At 41.1% G+C, this 23,400-nt stretch overlaps 2 protein-coding genes across 14 annotated transcripts in view; one reads left to right on the plus strand and one right to left on the minus strand.

Annotated features, from left to right (window-relative positions):
* The window catches only part of LOC134348337 (uncharacterized), a 54,246-nt gene extending 32,893 nt beyond the window's left edge, over positions 1–21,353 (plus strand). For 5 of the 6 annotated variants that reach the window (XR_010018399.1, XR_010018398.1, XR_010018396.1 and 2 more), the window contains one exon: positions 16,839–21,353. Coding sequence is in view for 1 of the 6 variants with exons in the window: in XM_063051545.1 (XP_062907615.1) it covers positions 16,839–16,902 (64 nt within the window). In the remaining 5 variants the exon portion in view is untranslated. Of the gene's footprint in view, positions 1–2,892; positions 3,212–16,838 lie in introns of those variants that run through there. The other variant, XM_063051554.1, reaches the window with a different exon arrangement.
* The window catches only part of LOC134348279 (gephyrin), a 684,809-nt gene that overhangs the window by 478,136 nt on the left and 183,273 nt on the right, over positions 1–23,400 (minus strand). The window lies entirely within an intron of this gene.

Genomic DNA, 23,400 nt, shown 5'->3' on the forward strand with positions numbered 1-23,400 from the left:
TAAAGTGGGTAAACCATGCCTGGACACGGTCCTCTACTGTTTTACCACTTATTTCACCTGATGGGGACTTTTTCCGTCTACTGATCTCGTTGACTAGGTGTCATGCTTCTCCATGCTGTTTGTCTTCATTAGCAGCCTCTACCTCTCTAATCTAATTTGGGACGTTGATTTTATCTATTTTCTAGTATCCGAAAACAAGTACCAAAAGTAATCAGTTAACAATAACATTTTGGATTCCATAGGAAAATGCATGCTTTACAGTTCATTTTAAACAGTCCCAGCTTGTTCCATACACCTGCCTCCTACTGCTTGGAAAATGTTGTCTCTCGGGCCCCTTTTAAATCCCTTCAAAGAGATCAATCAAATTTTTGAAATACTATTTCCCATGCTCAAAACCATGCTGACCATTCCTAATTGGTCTTTGTTCTTCCAAATGCAGATAGATCCTGTCCCTCGAGTCTCCTCCTATAACTTTACCATTACTATTGTCAGACTCACTAGTCTGCAGTTCCCTAGTTTATTCCCACACATTAAAATTGGAGCTACTGGAACAAATTTTTAAAAAACTAATAAACCATTGCATCTGAAAGGGTATAAATCTCCATTGTACCCAAGACCTTAAATTTGCCTGATTACTGCTATAGTTTATAATTTTGATTGCATGTTCTATTGCATCATTTTCTCATCTTGGGATTCTGGGCATAATTGGTCAAAATATGGTCTTGGTTTATTTAAACCTAATTATTTGTGATATACTCACAGCCCTTATTGTGATACGCAGACAGAAAAAAGTAAAAGCCAGGAATGTTAAACAGTAGCAAGAAAATTAAGACATTCAGGAAGGAAGAGAAAAAGTAAAAATAAATGACCTATGAACGTAAAAAAGCTGTTGGACAGAGACAATGGCTACAGTAAAATATGGGTAAATAGAGTGAAAAATTTATGCAATTATTAGTGACCATTTTTCAAAGCCATGAAATTTGAGCAAAGTGACAGGAAACAATGCAGAAAAACACCTAACCTACAATACATTTGATCTAGAAATCAAAAATTTGTAAATGCTGGAAAACTGAAATAGAAGCAAAAACACTATAAAAATTTTAAAAGATTAGAGCATCTATGAAAAATTACAATTAACATTTCAAGTCCAGACTCCTCCATCAGAAATGGGAAAGAGAGAAAAACAAGCTAATTTTTCAGAACGAGAGAAGGTACAGTAGGGTTGATTTGAACAAAGGGTATATCTTGGTCAGAATGAGACCAAATAGGCTAAAGCTTTTTTGACTACTTGCATAAGTGGATTAGCGCAAAATTTCCTTCAGAGTAGGTAAATGTTTTTGGGATAATTAATGGAAGAGGGATAAATAGTAATTTCAGGCCAGTTGTTTAATTTTGGTGGTAGTAAATTATTAGACTAATTTTTAAGGGATGTCAGTAAACTCAGACTAACCATGAACAGTCAAAGTTCAACATAATTTTATTAATGAAGTATATATATGTCACCATCTGCAATGCAAAGATTCATTTACTTACAGGCATTCACAATAAAAACAAGGAAAAACAATAGAATCAATGAAAGACCGCACCCAACAGGACGAACAATCAACTTGCAAAAAACTGTGTAAATGCAAAAAAGAAAATACAAAATAATAATAAATAAGCAATAAATATTGAGAATGAGTTGTAGAGTTCTTGAAAGTGAGCCTATAGGTTGTGAAATCAGTTCAGTGTTGGGGTGGAGAGTGAAGGTGAGTGAAGTTATCCCCTCTGGTTTAGAAGCTAATGGTTGAGGGGTATAACTGTTCCTGATCTTGATGGTGTTGGACCTGAGGCTTCTCCTATACCTCTTTCCTGATGGCAGCAGTAAGAAGAAAGCATGGCCTGGATGGTGGGGATCCTTGAAAACGGATGCTGATTTCAGTGCTCATTGATGGGAAGCGATTTACCATGATGCAATGGGCTGTCTCCATTACTTACAGTAGGCTATTCCATTCAAGGGCATTGGTGTTTCCATACCAGGCCAAGATGCAACCAATCAGCATGCTGTCCACTGTGCATCTATAGAAATTCGGCAATGTTTTAAAGGATATGCCGAATCATTGCAAACTTCTCAGAAAGCAGAGGAGCTGCCGTGTCTTCTTTGTAATGACAGTTATGTGCGGGACCCAGACAGATCCTCTGAAATGATAAAGCCAATGAATTTAAAGTTCAAAATTTAAAGGAGGAGGAAGACAGCCAGATGATCAGATTTCCTGAAAGGTGGTCTAGATATGAAACAGTAGGCGTTGATAGTTCTATAGCAGTGGTCAAGTAACTTGGACCCCTGATATTGCAGGTGATATGTTGATGATAACTGGGCAGAGATTTGGGCAGTTGATTGTGGCACTCAATACATCAAGTGCTTGCTTAACTTCAGCTTTTGATGATATGTAAACTGTGGTCAGGATCATGGAGGAGAATTCTCTCGGTAAGTGGAACAGATGGCACTTAATCATTAGACGTTCCCGGTTGGAAGAACAAGACTGAGACAAGATAGCCACGTCCAAGCATCGTGATGAGTTTATCATGAAACACGGACCCCCACCTCATGAACATGTCAAGCGAATCTTGTGCCCAACTAATCTGATGGAATATTTGTTGTAGTGGTAACATAGAGGGCAAATAAATGCATAATGTAGAATACCAAGTTGTGTATTTCATTATGCTTCCTTGATTTGTATTGCCACAATGCTGGCCTACCAGGAAAGGAAAAATAAAGATAGCTACACACAGATAATTAGCATATAAAAATGAGACTAGGATGGGTAACTTTTTTTTCCAACTAAGATCTCCTTTTGTGCCATAGATTTTCTGTGATTCTATGTGATAAATACATTCACGGTTACATTCTAGTGGCATTTGGTGTAAGATAATGTTGTGATTGCTACACTGGAGAAGACAGCCAGCAGTGGAGTAGAGTCTGCCTGCATAGAAGCTATTCTGCTGTAAAAGGTAAAGTCATAAATTGAAACTATAAGTGTTCTAAACGGTGAAAAAGGAACCATCTTTATTTAAGTGGTTAAGAGAGAGGTTAGAGGGAAACAATACAGCAGCCTGTTTTCAGGATATTTAGAGCCTGTTCAAATAATCAAAGTTCTGAATTGGAAGAACATGCATGATCATGATGAAAATGTTTCGCAATGCAAAATAATCCACAGATTCTGATGCATTAAATTTCACTTAGAAATGGCTCTATGACATCAATTTGGCATATTCTTTTCTTAACTACATTTGCTTCTCTGTACACAGCACATATAATATGTGGGAGAACAATTAGAGATTCAACCAACCTTTAGGAATTAGCAGTGGGTGATGGTATTTCCCAAACTGAATCGAACAACAAAGGGAGGGAACACAACAAAATGTTTAGGATGGAAAAATTTTTAACAAATGTCCATTTAGAATGGCGATCCAGGAAAGTGCAGGAGGTTCAACATGACCTCCGAAAGGCCATCTCATATGCAAAGTGATAATTTGGATTAAATTTGAAGCACACTTGGCAACTGTGGCAGGGCTTGAAAGCCATCACCTCATACAAAGCAAAACCTAGCAACATAAATGGTAACGAGGTTTCACTTCCAGAGTAGCTTAATCCATTTTATGCTTGCTTTGACCAAAACGCACGACTACCTCCAACAATGATCTAGGACATAAAAGCAAGGGTGTAATGCTGAGGCTTTATAAGGCATTGGTCAGACCATGTTTAGAGTATTGTGATAAGTTTTGGGACTCACATCTAAGAAAGGATATGCTGGCATTGGCAAGTGTCCAGAGGAGGTTCACAAGAATGACACTGGAAATGAAAGGGTTAACTTAAGAAGAGTTCAGAAGAAAAATGAGGATATCATTGAAAACTACCAAATACTGAAAGTCCTGCATAGAGTGTACATGGAGAGGATGCTTCTAATAGTGGAAGCGTCTAGAACCAGAGGGCACAGCCTCAAAATAGAAATACATGCCTTTAGAACAGAGATGAAACGTAACTTCTTTAGCCAGGGGGTGGTGAATCTGTTGAACTCATTACCACAGAAAGCTGTGGAGGCCAAACCTTTGGGTATATTTAAAGTGGAGGGTGATAGATTCTTGATTGGTAAAGATGTCAAAGGTTTTGTGGAGAAGGCAAGAGAATGGATTTGAGGGGGAAAATAAATCATCCATGTTTGAATGGCTGAGCAGACTGATGGGCCAAATGGTATATACATCAGGATGCCCTTTATTGACAACAGTTCAGCATTGAACTCGTCATCTCCTCGAAGCTCATCGCTAAGATCCAAGACCTGGACCTCAGTACCTCCCTGTGCAACTGGCTCCATGATTTCTTAACTGTTAGTACAGATTTGTACAGTAATATTTTCTCAACACATCATCAGCACAAGAGCATCACAGGCCAGTGTGCTTAGCTCCCTGCTCTACTCATTCTATGCTTATGACTGTGTGGCTACAATGCAATATTTAAGTTTGATGACAACACCACTGTTGTTGGCTGAACTAACGGTGGTTTTGAATTAAACAATGTCATCAAAACCAAAGAGCTGATTATCAACTGCAAAAGAAAGAAGCTGGAGGTTCATGAGCCAGTCCTCATTTGGGAAACGTAGGTGAACAGGGTCAATAGCATTAAATTTGTTGACATTAACATATCAGAGTATCTGTCCTCGGACCAACACGTAAGCGTCATCACAAAGGAGGCATGACATTGTCTTTATTTTCATAGAATTTTGTGTAGATGCGGCATATCACCAAAAACTTTGACAAATTTCTACAGATGTACAGTGTAAAGTATCCTAACTGGTTGCATCTCGGTTTGGTTTGGTATGGAAGTACCAATGCCCAGACATGGAAAAGGCATGGAAAGTAGTGGATACAGCCCAGTCCATCACAGGCAAAGCCCTCCTCACCATTGGGTACATTTACATGCAGCACTGACACAAGAAAGCAGCATCCATCATCAAAGACCCACACCATCCAGGCCAAGCCCTCTTCTCACTGCTACCATTGACTAGGAGGTACAAAAATTTTAGGTCCCACACCACCACGTTCAGAAACAGTTATTACATCACAACCATCAGGCTCCTGAACTGGCAGGAATAACTTCATTCACCAGCACTCTAAACCATGACCTACAGACTCCTATTCATAGACTCTTTACAACTCATGTTGTTAGTATTATTTTCATTACACAGTTCGTCTTCTTTTTCACATTGGTTGTTTGTCAGTCTTTACCTATGTATGTATACCATTTTTCATTGAATTCTATTGTAACTTTCCCTGTAAACGTCTGCAAGAAAATGGCAACATATACATACTCTGGTAACAAATTTACTTTGAACTTTAATTTACTCCTATGGATTCAATGTCCACCTATTGGTTCACATTCAGACATATTTTATAAATAGCATTGTTCAGACTTACTAGCACCATTATCATGGAATGTTGTGCACTTCAATTATTTCTTCTCTCTAATTATCTTTTCCCTGAACAGTCTCCCAATTTCCATCATGTCAGATGTCTAAACCTGCATTTTACACCCACTTCTATAGACGTGTGGAGTAGACTGGTTGTATCATGGCCTGGTATAGAAATAGCAATGCCCTTAACTGGAAAAGCATACAAAAAGTAGTGGATATGGCCCAGTCCATCACAGGTAAAACCTTCCATACCATTGAGCACATCTACTAGGAACAGTGTCTCAAGAAAGTAGCATCCATCATTAATGACCCCCACCATCCAGACAACACTCTCTTCACTGCTGTCATCAGAACGGAGGCACTGTGACAAGAGTCATTGCTAAAGATGGTTTGGATCCAAATGCTGGAGTATCCAAGGCTCGGATTGAGACACAGAATAAAACTGGATTGAGAACTGAGCACAAAACGCTAGATGATATCTCTGGCTGGGCTTAAGATTGAGTACTGAAGCTTCATTCAGGTGCTCTTTAAATCCTCAATTCTTGGTGCCCAAAACATGATTGCTAATTAGAAGGACAGTCCTGTATCCTTAAAGGTATCCATACTACGGAGAGTTAGAGCGTCTAAACCTCAGAAGCTGGTGCAGTTGAGGGGCATCTCGTAACAGGAACCCCTCCCTTACAGCTGACTCCTGATGGCCCTGGCTGCTTGGAGAGAGAGTAATGGTAGTCATGGATGAGAACCGGATCCAAGATTACCTTCAGACGCCCAGCAACTTTCATCAGGTTTAAATCCTTCCCAGTTCACGAGGTACTGCCAAAGACCCCGAACAGTTTGAGAGTCCAAAAGTCTTCTAACCATGAAGCCCTCTCCTCCATCGATAAACCTGGATGGTGGTGGGGCTGCTGGTGATGGAGCTAATGGGCTGGTGCTAATGGGTTTTAATTTAGAGGAGCTGCAAGGTGTAAGCCACCAGGTTTATGTCCCTCAGGAAGGGTCCAATGAACTTGGTGCCATCTTTCTAGACTCCACCCAGAGAAACAAATCATGAATGGACAGCCAGACCTGTTACCCTGGCTGCAAAGGGGGTCCCTGTCTTCTCCTTCAGTTCGCATTGGTCTCCACCTTCCAGGTAGAGGCCAGCAAAATCTCTCTTGCCTTTATCCATTTCTGCTTGCAGTGTTGGATGAAATATTCAGCCACAGGAATCCCAACCTTGGCCTCCTGTTCTGTAAAGAGTGGTGGATGATAACCAAACTAGCATTTGAACAGTCACATCCCATATGCCAAATGCTATAGGGTGTTATGGGCAACCTCTGCCACACCACTCCTCAGGTCTTTGAAACCAGGCATCTTAGGGTTTGTTCCAAATCTTGGTCGGTCCAGTCAGTCCGGCAATTTGACTGCAGGTGAAAACCAGAGGAAAGACTTGTTGTTGTCACAATCAGCTTACAGAATGTCCTCCAGAAATATGATAAGAATTACGGACCATGATCCGAGACAATGTCCGCAGGGAATCCATGGGACATGAAGACCTGGTGCAGGACAATTTCAGCCATCTCTGCTGCAGATGGTAGCTTATCTAAGACAATGAACTTGCAGGCTTTTGAAAACTGATCACAAGTTACCATGATAACAGTCTTCCACTTGGATGGCAGAAGATCTGTGACAAGGTCTATAGAGATGTGCACCCATGGTCTTTCCAGAACAGGTAGGAGGTGGAAGGTCCCCTTTGAGGTTGGGTGCAGGGCTCCTTGTTCCGGGCACAAACCTCGCACGCCTGCACGTACTGCCAGGCCTCTTTCGTCATTCCGACCACCAATACCTTCTCTTGATAAACTCGAGGGTCCTGGCAATCTCTGGATGAGCAGTCATTCTCAATCAAGGTCCCCATTGGAGTGCCTGAGAACAGACTGAACTTGGGGTAAACAGCCAACCCAGAGGACCATTCTAAGGAATCTCCCATTGCGCTTAAGTCTTGCGAACAAGAACACCGATTCCCCAATGAGTTGGCGCTACCACCTTAGCTCGGGGTTAAATGGTGGTAGGATGCTCTTCTCATTTCGGTTTGTCAAACTGACAGGACAAGACATCTGATTTCTGGATTTTTGATCCAAGTTGGTAATGTCAAGATGAAATTAAAGCAGTTAAAGAACAAAGGCCTCCGGGCCTGCCTGGAGTTCAGTCTCTTGGCCTCCTGAATATAAGCCAGGTTCTTGTGATCTTTCCAAACCATAAAAGGGTTCTTGGCCCACTCTAGCCAGTGACACCATTCCTCCAAAGCTAACTTAACCATAAGGAAGCTCCTGATTCCTGATGTCATAATTTCCCTCTGCCGGGATAGCAATGCACATGGAGAAGAATGCACACGGGTGCAGTTTCCTATTGCTGTGACAACACTGCACCCACTCTAATGTCTGAGGTGTCCACCTCCATGATGAATAGAATGTCCGGGTTAGGAGAAACCAAGATGGGAGCTGATGTGAATCGCAGTTTAAGCTCTGCAGAAGCAGTCTCCGTTTCGGTAGTCCAGACGAAATGGCCCATGGATTTCTTATCGTCGTCAGTGGAGCTACCACCATGCTCAAGTTCTTCCTGATGAACTTCCAGTAAAAGTTTGCAACCCCAGGAATCATTTGACACTGGCTGGTTCTGGCCGGTCTCTGACTGCCTGGGTCTTAGGTAGGGTGCACCATGAAATTGCCATTGAAGATGAAGAAACCCAAAAATGAAATGGTCATCGCCACATGAAATTTGGACTTCTCCAGCTTGACATCAAGTCCAGAAGCCTCTTTAAAATGTCCCCTACATGAGTGACATGCTCCTCCATGGACTTCGCGAAGATTAAGCTATCATCCAAGTCGACCAAGGTGTACTTATGAAGAATATTCCAGAGCATGTAATTTATAAAGGCCAGAAAGACCGCTAGAGCGTTCACAATGCCGAAGGGCATAACCAGGTCCTCACAGTGTCCCTTCGGTGTATTGAATGCGGTCTTCCACTCATCGCTCTCCTTTATACAGATCAGATTGTATGCACTCTGCCGGTCTAGCTTCATGAATATTCTTGCCCCTTGGAACATCGCGAAGGCCATATTCATGAGTAGAAGGGGAGAACAATTCTTGGTTGTTCTGCTGTTTAACCTCCTATAATCAATGCATGGCTGCAGGCTCCCATCTTTCTTTTGTACAAAGAAGAAGCCAGTGACAGCTGGTGAGGTGGAGGGCCAAATGAAGTTCATGGCAAGAGCCTCCTTTATGTACTCCTCCACTGTGCTTCTCTCTGGGCCTGAGAGCGTGTACAATTGACCCCTCTGAGAGCAAGTACCAGGCAGTAGATCTATAGTCGTATGGTTGGTGCGGTGGAAGAGTTGAGGCCTTTCCCTTGCTGAAGACTTCCTCTAACTCCTTGTAGATGGAAGGGATTTTGACTAGTTTGAGGACTGCAGTCTCCTCCTCTGGACTTCCCTTTGAGGATGACTCCTAAGGCTTCTTAAGTGGCAGGGGTGATTTAACAGACCTCAGAGCCCCCCTCCCTAGGTTCACAAAACTTGTTCATAGAACCTGTGGCCAAATTAGAGTCCATATCCTGGTCTGTATCCTCAAGCAAAGCGAGGCATTGCAAATGGTTTTTGCCCACCTCCACCAGGAATAGGCTTTAAGGATCTACATATAGGAGTCTTTCCTTCCCTTGAGACCTGGCGGCTGGGTTCCTTAGGCTTAGCGGCAAGTGTTCCAGACTACTTAGGTATCTCCTTGGTCTCCTCCTGAACTAGAGATTCCCTCTCTCTAGTAGCCATGCTGTCCTGATTACATTGGGTATGGACATGCACAGTCCTGTTGGCCAGGACTGGCTTGTCTGTCCTCAAGGGCAGGACTAGGTCTCCAGAAGGTCTCAGGTTACCTCGTACTGAAGGCTGCCTCCTTGTTGGTCATTGGTCTCGGGAGAGTCTAGGGGTTGGAACACCATGCTGCAAACATATCCTCTAACAATGACTGGACCAAGCAAAGATTCTTCTCTCCCTCCAGTCCACGCATGGGTTATGCTGGGACAGCCAAAGGTACCCAAGGACCAGGGGTATGAGGGGTGACTCAATGATGTAGAAATTAATGTCTTCCACATGACTTTACATCATTCCCAGTTGTGGGCAGGGAATGGCTCAGCTCTCGCAGCGATACGTCGAGATGACTGGCAGTTCCTAAATCCAGAAAATTACCTGTTGCCTCACAGTCTACAAGAGCCTTCACCTGCCTCTGGTTCTTACCCCAGGTGATCTCCACCTCCCATCACAGTCACAGTCCTCCCATCACTGGATAGTCTTTGTTGTTCTCCTAATGGCTGCAGCCTCAGGCACTTGGCCCAAAGGTGACCCATCTCCCTGCAGTAATATAACAGCCTTGATTCTAATGCCACGACATTTCATTGGCAGAGAGTGCAGCCAATCTGCATGGGTTTGACTGAGTCCTGAACAGGGGATGGGTCAGTTATGGTCCAAGATCGGGTGTGGAACTACAATGCGTTGAATCTGGACTCGGGCTAGCCCTCCAACCTCTTGATGTAATCCCACTTATGCTCAACTAGATGATTATTGAGACAAATGTATTGATCAATCAGAACCTCTAAGTCTTCTGCTGGCTCTCCTAAGGCGAGGGCATCCTTCAGTTCGTCTCGGAATCTGTGATGATATAGAGTGGCCAAGGCCTTCCTGTTCCAGCCACTCTCTCGGGGCTAAGGTCCAAAACTCAATAGCATAGTCGGCTGCTGACAGACCACCCTGTCCAATCTTCATCAAACAGTCTGAGGCTTGGTTGGCTCCAGCTGGGTGATGGAACACATTCCTCATGGGGCCCATAAACTCTTCCAAATCCGAGCAAACTTCCGACCTTTGTTCCCAATGCGTGGTGGCCCAGGCCAGGGCTCTTCCAGTCAGAAGAGAGATAATGAAGACCCCTTTTCCACACTCTGAAGGGAACCGGGATGGTTGGAGTTCAAACATCGAGCATTGAATGAAGAAGCTGCGACAAGAGCCCGGTTCACCATCAAAACTCTCCAGGGTTGGAAGAAGTATCGACTCCTCAGAGCAACCGATTGGCTCTCTCAAGTAATTCTGGCTTCCCCCTTGCAAAATTGACAAATGACTACCTGAAGGTCATGCATCTCCAAATTTTGTCTGGAAATCTTCTCGCTGTGGCTGGTCACAGCAGATGAAAGACTGTGATACCCTGCTGGGTCCATACTGGCTCAACCGTACTGTGAGAAGAGTCCTTGAAATAGCTTGGATCCAAACGCTGTAGTGTCTAAGGCTAGGATGAGACGCAGAATAAAACTGGATCAAGAACTGAGCACAAAACAAAATGCTAAACAATACCGCTGGTTGAGCTTACGATTAAGCACTGAGGTCTCCATTCAGATATTCTTTAAATACTCAATTCTTGGTGCCAACACATGATTGCCAATTAGCAGGACGGTCCTGAACCCTTAAAAAGGCTGCGCCAGCTATCCATACGCCAGAGAGTTAGAGCATGTAAACCCCAGAAGCTGGCACAGTTGAATACATCTCATAACAGGTACAGGAGCTCAGGACCTACAACAGAAGGTTCAGGAACAGTTATTACCCCAAAACCATCAGTCTCTTGAAGCAGAGGAAAGAATCTCACTCCACTCACCCAAACACTGAACTGCTTCCAAAACCTACAGACTCACTTTCACAGACTCTTCAACTCATGTTCTCGATATTTAATGCTTGCTTGTTTCTTGTTTGTCTGTTAATTTATCTGCCTGCTTATTTATTTATTTGTCATTTTCTTTGGGTTTACTGTGAAAGCCCAGAAGAAAACGATTCTCAGAATTGTATATGGTGACATATATATACCTACACACACACACAGTGGTATGCAAAAGTTTGGGCACCCCTGGTCAAAATTTGTTACTGTGAATAGCTAAGCAAGTAAAAGATAAACTGATTTCCAAAAGGCATAAAGTTAAAGATGACACATTTTAACATTTTAAGAAAACTTCTTTTATTTCCATCTTTTACAGTTTCAAAATAACAAAAAAGGAAAAGGGCCTAAAGCCAAAGTTTGGGCACCCTGCATGGCAGTACTTAGTAAAACCCCCTTTGGCAGGTATCACAGCTTGTAAAAGCTTTCTGTAGCCAGCTAAGAGTCTTTCAATTCTTGTTTGGGGGATTTGTGCCCATTCTTCCTTGCAAAAGGCTTCTAGGTCTGTGAGATTGTTCGGCCGTCTTGCATGCACTGCTCTTTTGAGGTCTATCCACAGATTCTCGGTCAGGGGACTGTGAGGACCATGGCAAAATCTTCAGCTTGCGCCTCTTGAGGTAGTCCATCATGGATTTTGAGGTGTGCTTAGGTTTATTATCCTGTTGTAGAAGCCATCCTCTTTTCATCTTCGGCTTTTTTACAGACGGTGTGATGTTTGCTTCCAGAATTTTCTGGTATTTAATTGAATTCATTCTTCTCTCTACCAGTAAATGTTCTCCGTGCCACTGGCTGCAACACAAGCACAAAGCATGATCGATCCACCCCCGTGCTTAACAGCTGGAGAGGGGTTCTATTCAAAAGGTTCAAAGGAACATCTAAACAAGTCTGATGCATTTTGGAAACAAGTCCTGTGGACTGATGATGTTAAAATAGAACTTTTTGGCCACAATGAGCAAAGGTACGTTTGGAGAAAAAGGGGTGCAGAATTTCATGAAAAGAACCCCTCTCCAACTGTTAAGCACAGGGGTGGATCGATCATGCTTTGGGCTTGTGTTGCAGCCAGTGGCACGGGGAACATTTACTGGTAGAGGGAAGAATGATTCAATTAAATACCAGCAAATTCTGGAAGCAAACATCACACCGTCTGTAAAAAAGGCAAAAATGAAGACAGGATGGCTTCTACAACAGGATAATGAACTTAAACACACCTCAAAATCCACAATGGACTACCTCAAGAGGTGTAAGCTGAAGGTTTTGCTATGGCCCTCAGAGTCCCCCGACCTAAACATCATCAAGACTCTGTCGATAGACCTCAAAAGAGCAGTGCATGCAAGATGGTCAACAATCTCACAGAACTAGAAGACTTTTGCAAGGAAGAATGGGCAAAAATCCCCCAAACAAGAATTGAAAGACTCTTAACTGGCTACAGAAAGCATTTACAAGCTGTGATACTTGCCAAAGGTGTTAGTAACCCCCTTTGCAGGGTGCAGGGTGCCATGCAGGGTGCCCAAACTTTTGCTTTCGGCCCTTTTCCTTTTTTGTTATTTTGAAACTGTAAAAGATGGAAATAAAAACGCTTACTTGCTTAAAATATTAAAGAAATGTGTCATCTTTAACTTTATGCCTTTTGGAAATCAGTTCATCTTTTACTCACTTAGCTATTCACAGTAACAGAAATTTTGACCGGGGTGCCCAAACTTTTGCATGACACTGTGTGTGTGTGTGTGTGTGTTTCTGTGTATATATATATATATATATACACACACACACTTTGATAATAATTTTATTTTGAAATTTGTATTTTTGAACTTTGAACCCTTTCCTACCATTCACCTCTTTACTATATTTCACGCCAGATCTAGTGCTCTCTCTCCATTACAATCTTCTGTCTTCTCCTACCTTTTTTTTATCTTTTCTATTTCCTTATGGTATAGAAGGAGATGGATTCAGCTCATGAAATCTATGCTATCAAAACAATCTCTTTTCCCCACTTAATTCCCTGTAATCTATTCTTTCACATATGCTCACTAACATCCCTTTAATCCTAATGTCAACCACTATACTGGGGCAATACACAGGAGTCAATTAACCGAACAACCAGTTAATATTTGAGGAAACAACAAGGGGAAAGCCATGCAATCACAGGGGTAGTGCACAGACACCACACTGCCAACATTACAGGTTATAATCAAACAAAGGTCACTGGAGCTGTGTGAAGCTGCACTACCTGCATTGCACTACACTGCACTACAGCACCACTCGGCCATGCTTTAATCTTGACAGCTCCCAGAAACAGAGAACCTTTGTCCCTTTTCCTCTCGTATCCTGCAGAGTTTGCCTACAAATATCAGTGGTATGTTTCATGAACCGGAAACCTTTCTGGAACATTATCTACCTGGGGACAGAGTACTTCACACTCTTTATGTATATTGCTTCCCTTCACTTTTCAATCAATTGCAAGATTTACTTTTCTCAAAGTACTTTGCAAAAACTTACACTGGACCTCACTTTATTACCTCAGTCTTCCAAGAAATAGTGCACTTCTTGAAGGCAAAAGACATCCTCCCCCACCTCTGCATCAAACTGTATCAAAACTTATTTTTGTACCTGGCATTTAATGACGCTCTAAATTGTTCTAAACATACAATAGCTCTTTCAAAGAATATCATGGGCACAAAAGGTGTTATAGATTCTACGAAAAATAAACTGCAATGTATATTATTAAAACAATAATGGAATACTGTTAAAAAAAACATTTAGTTCAAATTCTTAACATTGTTGGGTAGATCATAAAGACCAAATCCTAGATGACTCATTAGAGCCAATTTTTTTTTCGTTATATAGAGATCCAGCACAATAGCCACTCAGGGCATGTTTTAAGATGCCTTCTTATTTCCAGAATTCCTGCCCATCATGAAATTGAACCTGGCTCAATACCCTGAGCTTAGCTCCCATTTTGCCAGTTACATCCACAAACAAAATGAAGTTAGCCTACTAACAGAAGTTGGAACCTTAACATGCAACTAATGATTTTATTTTCAAACCCCAGTAAAACAAACAGCAACTTCATAGCATTCATCAGCATTGATAGGTAAATTAAAGAGGCTATGGCCAAAACTTGTTGAAAACTTGGTGACAGATTATGTTACAATCATTTTTACATGCTGCACTTTTCTGCACAGATGTCAAACAAAGAATAAATATCTCCATATAATGCAATTCATGGCATTGGCATTGGGGCTTATTAGACCAGATGTCCATGCACAGAAGAGCACCACACTCTCTCCAATCTCACAACTCTTTTTTTTACCTTATTTCAGCAGCAGTCTCTTTGTTATTGAGTTGTGTTAGTCATGTGGAGTGTATTTGAAATATCAGAATCATTTTCCAATCAAAATCAATAATTCTAATTCTTGTTATAAAAATCAGCAGAATTGAAATTATACCACTGCAACATAGGACTGGTAGATTTAAACAATGTAAAAGCAAATTATCATTTAAGAGTGCATCAAGTATTTGTCAGAGTTTGAACAAAAACCTGCCTATGTTCTAGTACAGGTTTCCCCCACCATCCGAAGGTAGAGCTTTCCTATGAAACGGTTCGTAAGCCGAAATGTCGTAAAGCGAAGAAGCAATTACTATTTATTCATATGGGAAAATTTTGTGAGCGTTCGCAGACCCAAAAATAACCTACCAAATCATGCCAAACAACACATAAAACCTAAAACAGTAACAAATAGTAAAAGCAGGAATGATATGATAAATACACAGCCTATATAAAGCAGAAATACTTTTCCACAATCATTACTGGACTGTTCTCCGTAGCGAAAATCTCACACAAGCGCCGTTGGCAGAAAATCTCACACAAGTGCTGTTGGCAATAAACACTCTCCAGTAACCTTATGAAGCTGCCAAATCATACCAAATAACACGTAAAAATACACAGCCGATATAAAGTAGAAATAATGTATGTACAGTGCAGTATCACTTACCGGAATTGGGACAGCACAGAGCACACGGATGATGGTGTGTTAGGCTGAGTCATCGGAGTTCGGGTGGTGCGGTGGCCCCCACCCTCCAGGCCGCCAACCAGTACATTGCCGCGAAGCATGCAGGAATACAGCGGTAGCCGGGAGGCACACAGCACATCTTTAAGAAAAAAGTCAAAACAAACATGCTAATTAATTAGGTGCCGCCCAGCACGTAATTGTCGGCCCAGATCAGCGCCAATTTCCGATTGCGTCGCCTCTGATCTGGGCCAACAATTATGTGTCGGTGGCACCTAATTAATCAGCATGTTTATTTCGGCTTTTTTCTTAAAGATGTGCCGTGTGCCTCCCGGCTACCGTTGCATCCTCCGCGAATCAGTATCTGTCCATGGCCTGGGGGTTGGAGTGGTGGGACACTGGGGTGTCATCTCATCATCTGTTTCCATGAGGGCAGGCAGCTCATCTTCTCCTGTGACTGCCTGCCTCGATGTCGAAGGTCGAGGTTCGTCGTCTGCTGTGGCTGATGTGGAAGGCTTGCTTGACTGCTGAGCCTCGCACATTTTTCTAACATACAGTTCTTTGTAAGGACTCAAACCATCCCGGAAATATCCCCTAAACCAACGTACCCTTTCAAAATTAAAGTCCTACTTTATCATTACTCATTCAGTTTCGATTGTTCTCCTTTCCTCTTCCAGCTCTTCGTCTGTCAGATCTTGGTCATGGGATGCCAAAACCTCTTCAACATCATGTTCGTCAGCTTCCACAAGCCAAACTCATGTTGTCCTTACTTCTTTCACCATGATCAAAATGCTTAATTATATCTAGTTTTATGCTAAGTGTAACACCCTTATGAGCTCTTTTAGGCTTTTCCGATACTTTACAACTCATCTTGCAAATGGCTGCTCACAGGTTCGTGTTTAAGCAATGCTGACAAGAATACCGTTCCGAATCCCAGGAGAGCGGCTGCTCAGGGCGCGCGCTGCCTTTTATTGCGCGCTGCTCTTTTTTTCGTAACAGTGAAAACACCTTCTGAAAGCGAAAACAGGGTACTAATGTAGGTCTTTCGTAACGGTGAGGTTTCGTAAAGTGAACGTTCGAAAAGCGGGGGACACCTGTATCTGGTTTAGACTTGGAAATATAATATCTTCGTTTATGTGAGAGCTTATATGAGCTGTAGAAAAAAATAATTTGTCATTTTCCATCATGTTGTGATTTTCTGATTGATAAACGTATTTTTTAATTTTGTCTGGTCACTTCTTAACACGCACATTTATATTCTAAAAATAGCTATATTTTAATCTACTTTAATTCCAGGCAATTTAACACTGTCAATAATAATATAAGGAATGAGATCAGAAAAACCAACTGATTCTAGAAATTGTAGCAAATAATTTCATTTCACCTGCAAGTAATTTCTATCCATGCCCTTTTCTCCTAAAAGCAGAAAACATTTGCTTTTCCATCAACATTATGAGTTAGATTCACATGGTAACAACCAAGAAATCAGAAAAAAACAAATTCTGTATTTTCTAACAGACTAGAATAGAATTTGCAGTTAATGTAATGAATGTTAACATTCATTAATGTAATCAAATCATCTTGCATGTGTAAGCATGAAGTTATTAATCATATAGACCCTTATGATGATTATAATGTTTATAAACTTTTGTTTTCATTGACAGAAATGCTGGAAACACTCAGCATGACAAGCAGAACCTATGGAAAGAGAAGAAGCTGAAACATTAACTGCTTTTAATTTAGATTTCCAATGTTACATAACCGGCAACAATGAATATCAATCCAGACAGGTTATATAAAAACAACCAAACATTTATTAAACACGGATAAACGATAAAAACAAAAACACACTAAAACTTTAACCGGAAGTTAACCGATATGCAGCCGTTCAACAAATCGTCACTCGGCACTGGTTCTTAAAGTGTTAAATGCGAAAACAATTCTTAAAGCGATAAAGTCAGATATAGTTCTTAAAATGGTAAATTTGAAAGTCCAACAGATTTATACGTTCAATTGGAAGAGACTTCTCTGGAGAAGGATTTCTTCATAGGCGCGACTTTCCTGCTGGTTCTGTCCACAGGATTCGCGATGCAGTAAATAAACAGTTTGAAACAACTGACCTTAAAGTCTGTTAGAGAAAGCAAACCTTTGCATGAACTCTTTTCTCTTTTGGCAAGAGTTATCTTGATGCAGGTCGCTACTCCTCCAACGAAGACTCAGTAAGGTCAATCCTTTGTTAAACTGCCGAACAATGCCGAATCCTCTCAATCCTTCGGTCCTGTACTTCGATAAAGTTTTCACTCTCCCTTCTACTGCTGAAATAGGGTAAATCAGCACATCTAGCCAAGAATTTCCAGTCCAATTATATTGTATCTTGCAACAGAACGCAACACTCCGTTTTGAAAATGAAACTGTGCCACAAAAACAAACGCAACAGAAACGGAGACACAGCATGTTCTACCTGGAAATCTGCAAACTAAAAACTAACTGCGTCATCTGGGGTCTTCCCTTATATACCCATGGTGCACATGTCATCATGTGACCTCACATCGGTGGGAAAATCACATCAGGTGACCTCCAAAAGACCATTACATCATTCTCACAGAAAAAAACAGACCTCCTTGAGGCATGTAACACCAATATCTGATTTTGTTCTGCTTTTATTACTTTCTCTAATAAATCTGTGATTTTACTTTCAAAAGTATCTGGAATATATATGTGTAAATTACAAAGGATTAAATCTGATAGGAATAAAGATACCAATGCTGGAAATAATGCTATTTTATGAACTTTGTTTTTTTTGCTTCTCACGTTTCTCCTGAATTGTACACATTCATCAGTCAAATAAGTCAACAGTGATTAACATCCCATAATATACAAAGTATCTAATAATTATGTCAATAACAAATTTTTTAGTGTACTTGCATATAAGACCATAAGACAAAGGAGCGGAAGTTGGCCCATCGAGTCTGCCCCGCCATTTAGTCCCACTCCCCCGCCTTCTCACCATAACCTTTGATACCCTGGCTACTCAGATACCTATCAATCTCTGCCCTAAATACACCCAATGACTTGACCTCCACTGCCGCCCGTGGCAACAAATTCCACAGATTCACCATCCTCTGGCTAAAAAAATTTCTTTGCATCTCTGTTCTGAATGGGCGCCCTTCAATCCTTAAGTCATGTCCTCTTGTGCTAGACTCCCCCACCATGGGAAACAACTTTGCCACAGCCACTCTGTCCATGCCTTTCAACATTCGAAATGTTTCTATGAGGTCCCCCCTCATTCTTCTAAACTCCAAGGAGTACAGTCTAAGAGCGGTCAAACATTCCTCATATGTTAACCCTCTCTTTCCCGGAATCATTCTAGTGAATCTCCTCTGAACCCTCTCCAACATCAGCACATCCTTTCTTAAATAAGGAGCCTAAAACTGCACACAGTACTCCAAGTGAGGTCTCACCAGCGCCTTATAGAGCCTCAACATCACATCCCTGCTCCTATACTCTATTCCTCTAGAAATGAATGCCAACATTGCACTCACCTTCTTCACCACCGACTCAGCATGGAGGTTAACTTTAAGGGTATCCTGCATGAGGACTCCCAAGTCCCGTTGCATCTCAGAACTTTGAATTCTCTCCCCATTTAAATAATAGTCGGCCCGTTTATTTTTTCTACCAAAGTGTATAACCATACACTTTCCAACATTGTATTTCATTTGCTACTTCTCTGCCCATTCTACCAATCTATTCAAGTCTCTCTGCAGACTCTATTTCCTCAGCACTACTGGCCCCTCCACCTATGTTTGTATCATCAGCAAACTTAGCCACAACCCATCTATTCCATAATCCAAATCATTGATGTACAACGTAAAAAGAAGCGTCCCCAACACGGACCCCTGTGGAATACCACTGGTAACCCGGCAGCCAAACAGAATCGGATCCCTTTATTCCCACCCTCTGTTTCCTGCCAATCAGCCAACGCTCTATCCATGTATGTAACTTTCCCGTCATTCCATGGGCTCTTATCTTGTTTAGCAGTCTCATGTGCAGCACCTTGTCAAAAGCCTTCTGAAAATCCAAATACACAATATCCACTGCATCTCCCTCGTCTAGCCTACTTGTAATTTCCTCAAAAAATTGCAATAGGTTTGTCAGGCAGGATTTTCCTTTAAGGAAACCATGCTGAGTTCTGCCTATCTTGTCACATGCCTCCAGGTACTCTGTAACCTCATCCTTGACAATCGACTCCAACAACTTCCCAACCACCAATGTCAAGCTAACAGGTTTATAATTTCCTTTTGCTTCGTTGCCCCCTTCTTAAATAGCGGAGTGACATTTGCAATCTTCCAGTCCTCCGGAACCATGCTAGAATCTATCCACTTTTGAAAGATCAATGCTAATGCCTCTGCAATCTCCACAGCTACTTCCTTCAGAACACGACTCTTGACTATTCAGCTTCCTGAGTACTTTCTCTGTCGCAATTGTGACTGCGCACACTTCTCTTCCCTGACACCCTTGAGTGTCCGGTATACCGATGTCTTCCTCAGTGAAGACTGATGCAAAATACTCGTTCAGTTCCTCCACCATCTCCTTATCTCCCATTACAATTTCTCCAGCATCATTTTCTATCGGTCCTATATCTACTCTCACCTGTCTTTTTCTCTTTATATACTTGAAAAAGCTTTTAGTATCCTCTTTGATATTATTTGCTACCTTTCTTTCATAGTTCATCTTTTCCCTCTTAATGACCTTCTTAGTTTCCTTTTGTAAGCTTTTAAAAACTTCCCAGTCCTCTGTCTTCCCACTAATTTTTGTTTCCTTGTATGTCCTCTCCTTTGCTTTAACTTTGGCTTTGACTTCTCATCAGCCACGGTTGCATCCTTTTTCCATTCGAAAATTTCTTCTTTTTTGGAATATATCTGCCTTGCACCTTCCTCACTTCTCGCATAAACTCCAGCCACTGCTGCTCTGCCATCCTTCCCCCAGTGTCCCTTTCCAGCCAACTTTGGCCAGTTCCTCTCTCATGCCACTGTAATTTCCTTCACTCCACTGAAATACCGACACATCGGATTTTGGCTTCTCTTTCTCAAATTTCACAGTGAACTCAGGAGGGAAGAGAAGATGGCGGTGCGACACAGCACGCGCGGCCGTTTCGAATGATATCGATATGTGTTAACTAGGGAGCCGTGCACAATCCTCATTTGATGGAGACAGCCGTGAGAAGCACGGAGGAACACCTGGAGAAACTTCGGAAATGCCCACTTCGCTGTCGCTGCTACCGTGCGATCGAGAATCTCCGGAGGGGAAGGCCCCAAATCCTCGGCTTTGCCTATTGCCGGGGCCGGGATCAAAGCGCTCAGCAGAGATGGTGCTCAGTGTTAGAGAGCTGGTCGGAGGCTTGGAGTTTTTGGACGGACTCGGAGTCGGACTGTGGTCGGATGCTTCCAGGATGCTGCATTGGCAAGTTTGCGGCGCTGGAGGTTCACCGTCTGCGTGAGATGATGGGACTTTCGAGAGACTTTGAGACGTTTACGTGCCCATAGTCTGTTCTTATCAAATTACTGTATTGCTTTGCACTGTTGTAACTATATGTTATAATTATGTGGTTTTTGTCAGTTTTTCAGTTGGTTTGTCATGTGTTTCTGTGATATCATTCTGGAAAAACATTGTATCATTTCTTAATGCATGCATTACTAAATGACAATAAAAGAGGACTGCGTGTCCTCATAATCTAATCTACTCATGTTATGATCACTGCCTCCTAAGGGATCCTGCACCTCAATCTCTCTAATCACCTCTGGTTCATTACATAATACCCAATCCAGTACAGCCTATCCCCTAGAGGGCTCAGCAACAAGCTGTTCTAAAAAGTCATCTTGTAGACATTCTACAAATATAGGTCTCTATATTCTTGCAGAGCAGGGAACATGCCTTTTCATTATAAAGTTGATACTGGCACTTGACCCTATTTGGTTATGGAAGGAGCATTTTCACCAAAATAACTGTATAACTTAAAAGCATAAATTACTAGTGTGGTTTACATAAAATTTATTTTCAGAAAGGCAAGGAGTGATGAAATCAAACTCAAAAGATTGATTAAATATTGAATCATGTAGAGCAAGACTATTTTCACTCATAGAGGAATTCACATTTCTAGAGAAAATAATTAGCCTACTTAAATGATACCAATATGCACCATAAAGGAAAAAAAAAGAAAATCTTTCCCTAAAAGAGTGTGGGTGACAAATCAAATGAAGCTTTTAAGAGTGAAATTGACAATACTTTTAAGATGATGGTACCAAGGAATATGAGGCAAAAAAATGGAGTTCATATCCAGATCAGAGCTAATCTAGTTTATGCATAAAAGGTTGAATTGCATACTGAGCAGAAATCAAGTAAACAACTGAAAAGAATAAATAGATCTTGAAGGAGCAGAGCCTTGAGGAGAAATCTAAAGGGATTCGGGGAAACGTGTAGAATGGCCATATATTTTTATTGAGTTAGATCATAAGGAAATGGCAAATTTTGAAAAACAAGATTTAAAATATGGAGGATAAGAGTGTTAAAAAGGAAATGAAGTAACTGAAAGATTAACTGACTCAAAAATATAGTTAGCAGAATACTAGATGAGGAAAACAATAAACTTGCTTGAAGGGTAGAACGGAAATGACAAATGGCTTGTCAGATTAGAAAAAGACTGAAAACTGCAAAATGAGGAATGTATGTTGGCAAAAGAAGAGGCTTAGGTGTGAAATAATAACAATATCAGAAGTCATTCAAAGAGCTGTGAATTTTCAAATGAGGAAACAGATGTCCGAAGTGGGTGGGGAGGGGGAATATCAAGGAGAGGGAAACAGAAAATTTTGTTGAAAACTGGTAGAAAAAGGATAAACATACAAAGTGACTATTATCTATTGTTTTGTGAACAAGACTTTCTCAAGTACAATTACTTAAATGTGTAGTGAACATAATATGACTCAAAAAATTACATTTTGATAAAACTTCTAAAATCTTGAAGTACAAAACATCTTGTTATGCCATAAACAACATATCTATGATTCTTATTGGTAAGAAAATGTATAACTACTCCAAGTCCTACCCAATGATAGACAGAAACAGTGCACTTAGCCCAGTTGGATTTTCACATACATCGTGTTATATCCAGAGTTGATATTGGTTGCATTTTTATTATTGGAATTAAATCAATATGGTGAAATGTTAAATAAAATTCCATGCTCTGTGGTATGTCAAATATGAGATGTCAAAATACCATATTTATGTCATTGTGCCGGAAACTGGTGAAATAATAATGCTACAGAATCTGCAGAAGAACAAGCCTCATTCACCATTGCCAAAGCTGGGTCTATTAATTCCAACACTGTGGATTTTCGACACCCCTATAATTCAAGTGCATTATTCTTACACTTTGTATAATGCAGTGTACTCAGGGTGATCCACAAAAATTGGTGGGAAATTCCACTAAACCAAGGATAGAATGTAAAAATCTAGTCAACAGATTTAAACTCTGCAGATAAAAATCAATCAAATTAATTCCAATACTGGTCACTAAAATTGAAGACCCTTTTTCTTTTCCCCAGTATGGCAATCATACAGAGTGATCCAGCAGCTCAAGAAATTTCCATTACTTTTATTTGATGAGCTGAAATTGAACTTAAAGACCTCCTACTGCATAATGGTTTTGCATGTTCATAAAAATCACATGTTAGAACATCATATGCATAAAGTCTGCACCTTACTTGCACACTATAAGATCAATGTTTATTCTTCTAGATACATTCATAAAAATGTAAAGGGTCTCTGAGTTATGGGAGATCTGACTTATGAAGATACAACTTTACACAAATTTTCCTAGACTCTTCACTCAGGTATAGTACTTCTCCTTACCAGTAAACAATACCAAGATCACCCATAGAGAAGTTATCTCCATACTCTCCTTCAGGTAAGATCAGATTTTATAAACACTAAACCTCATTAGCACACACTTTCTTCTATTAGTGCCAATAGTTTCCTCACTGATTAGCAGATCAACCCCTGCCACTCCACCTTAGCTATATTAAGACAAATATATGCCACAGTTCATTTGAAGGTAACAACTATCATCTACATTGAAATTCCCCAGCCTCATCTTTGCAATTCAGTCCCCAAGGCTGTTGAAACAAAAGATTTCACATTAATATTCTGGGGGAAATTGTTTCTGGCTTACGG

Source organism: Mobula hypostoma, chromosome 1 (assembly GCF_963921235.1).
Source record: "Mobula hypostoma chromosome 1, sMobHyp1.1, whole genome shotgun sequence".
Lineage (NCBI taxonomy): Eukaryota > Metazoa > Chordata > Chondrichthyes > Myliobatiformes > Myliobatidae > Mobula > Mobula hypostoma.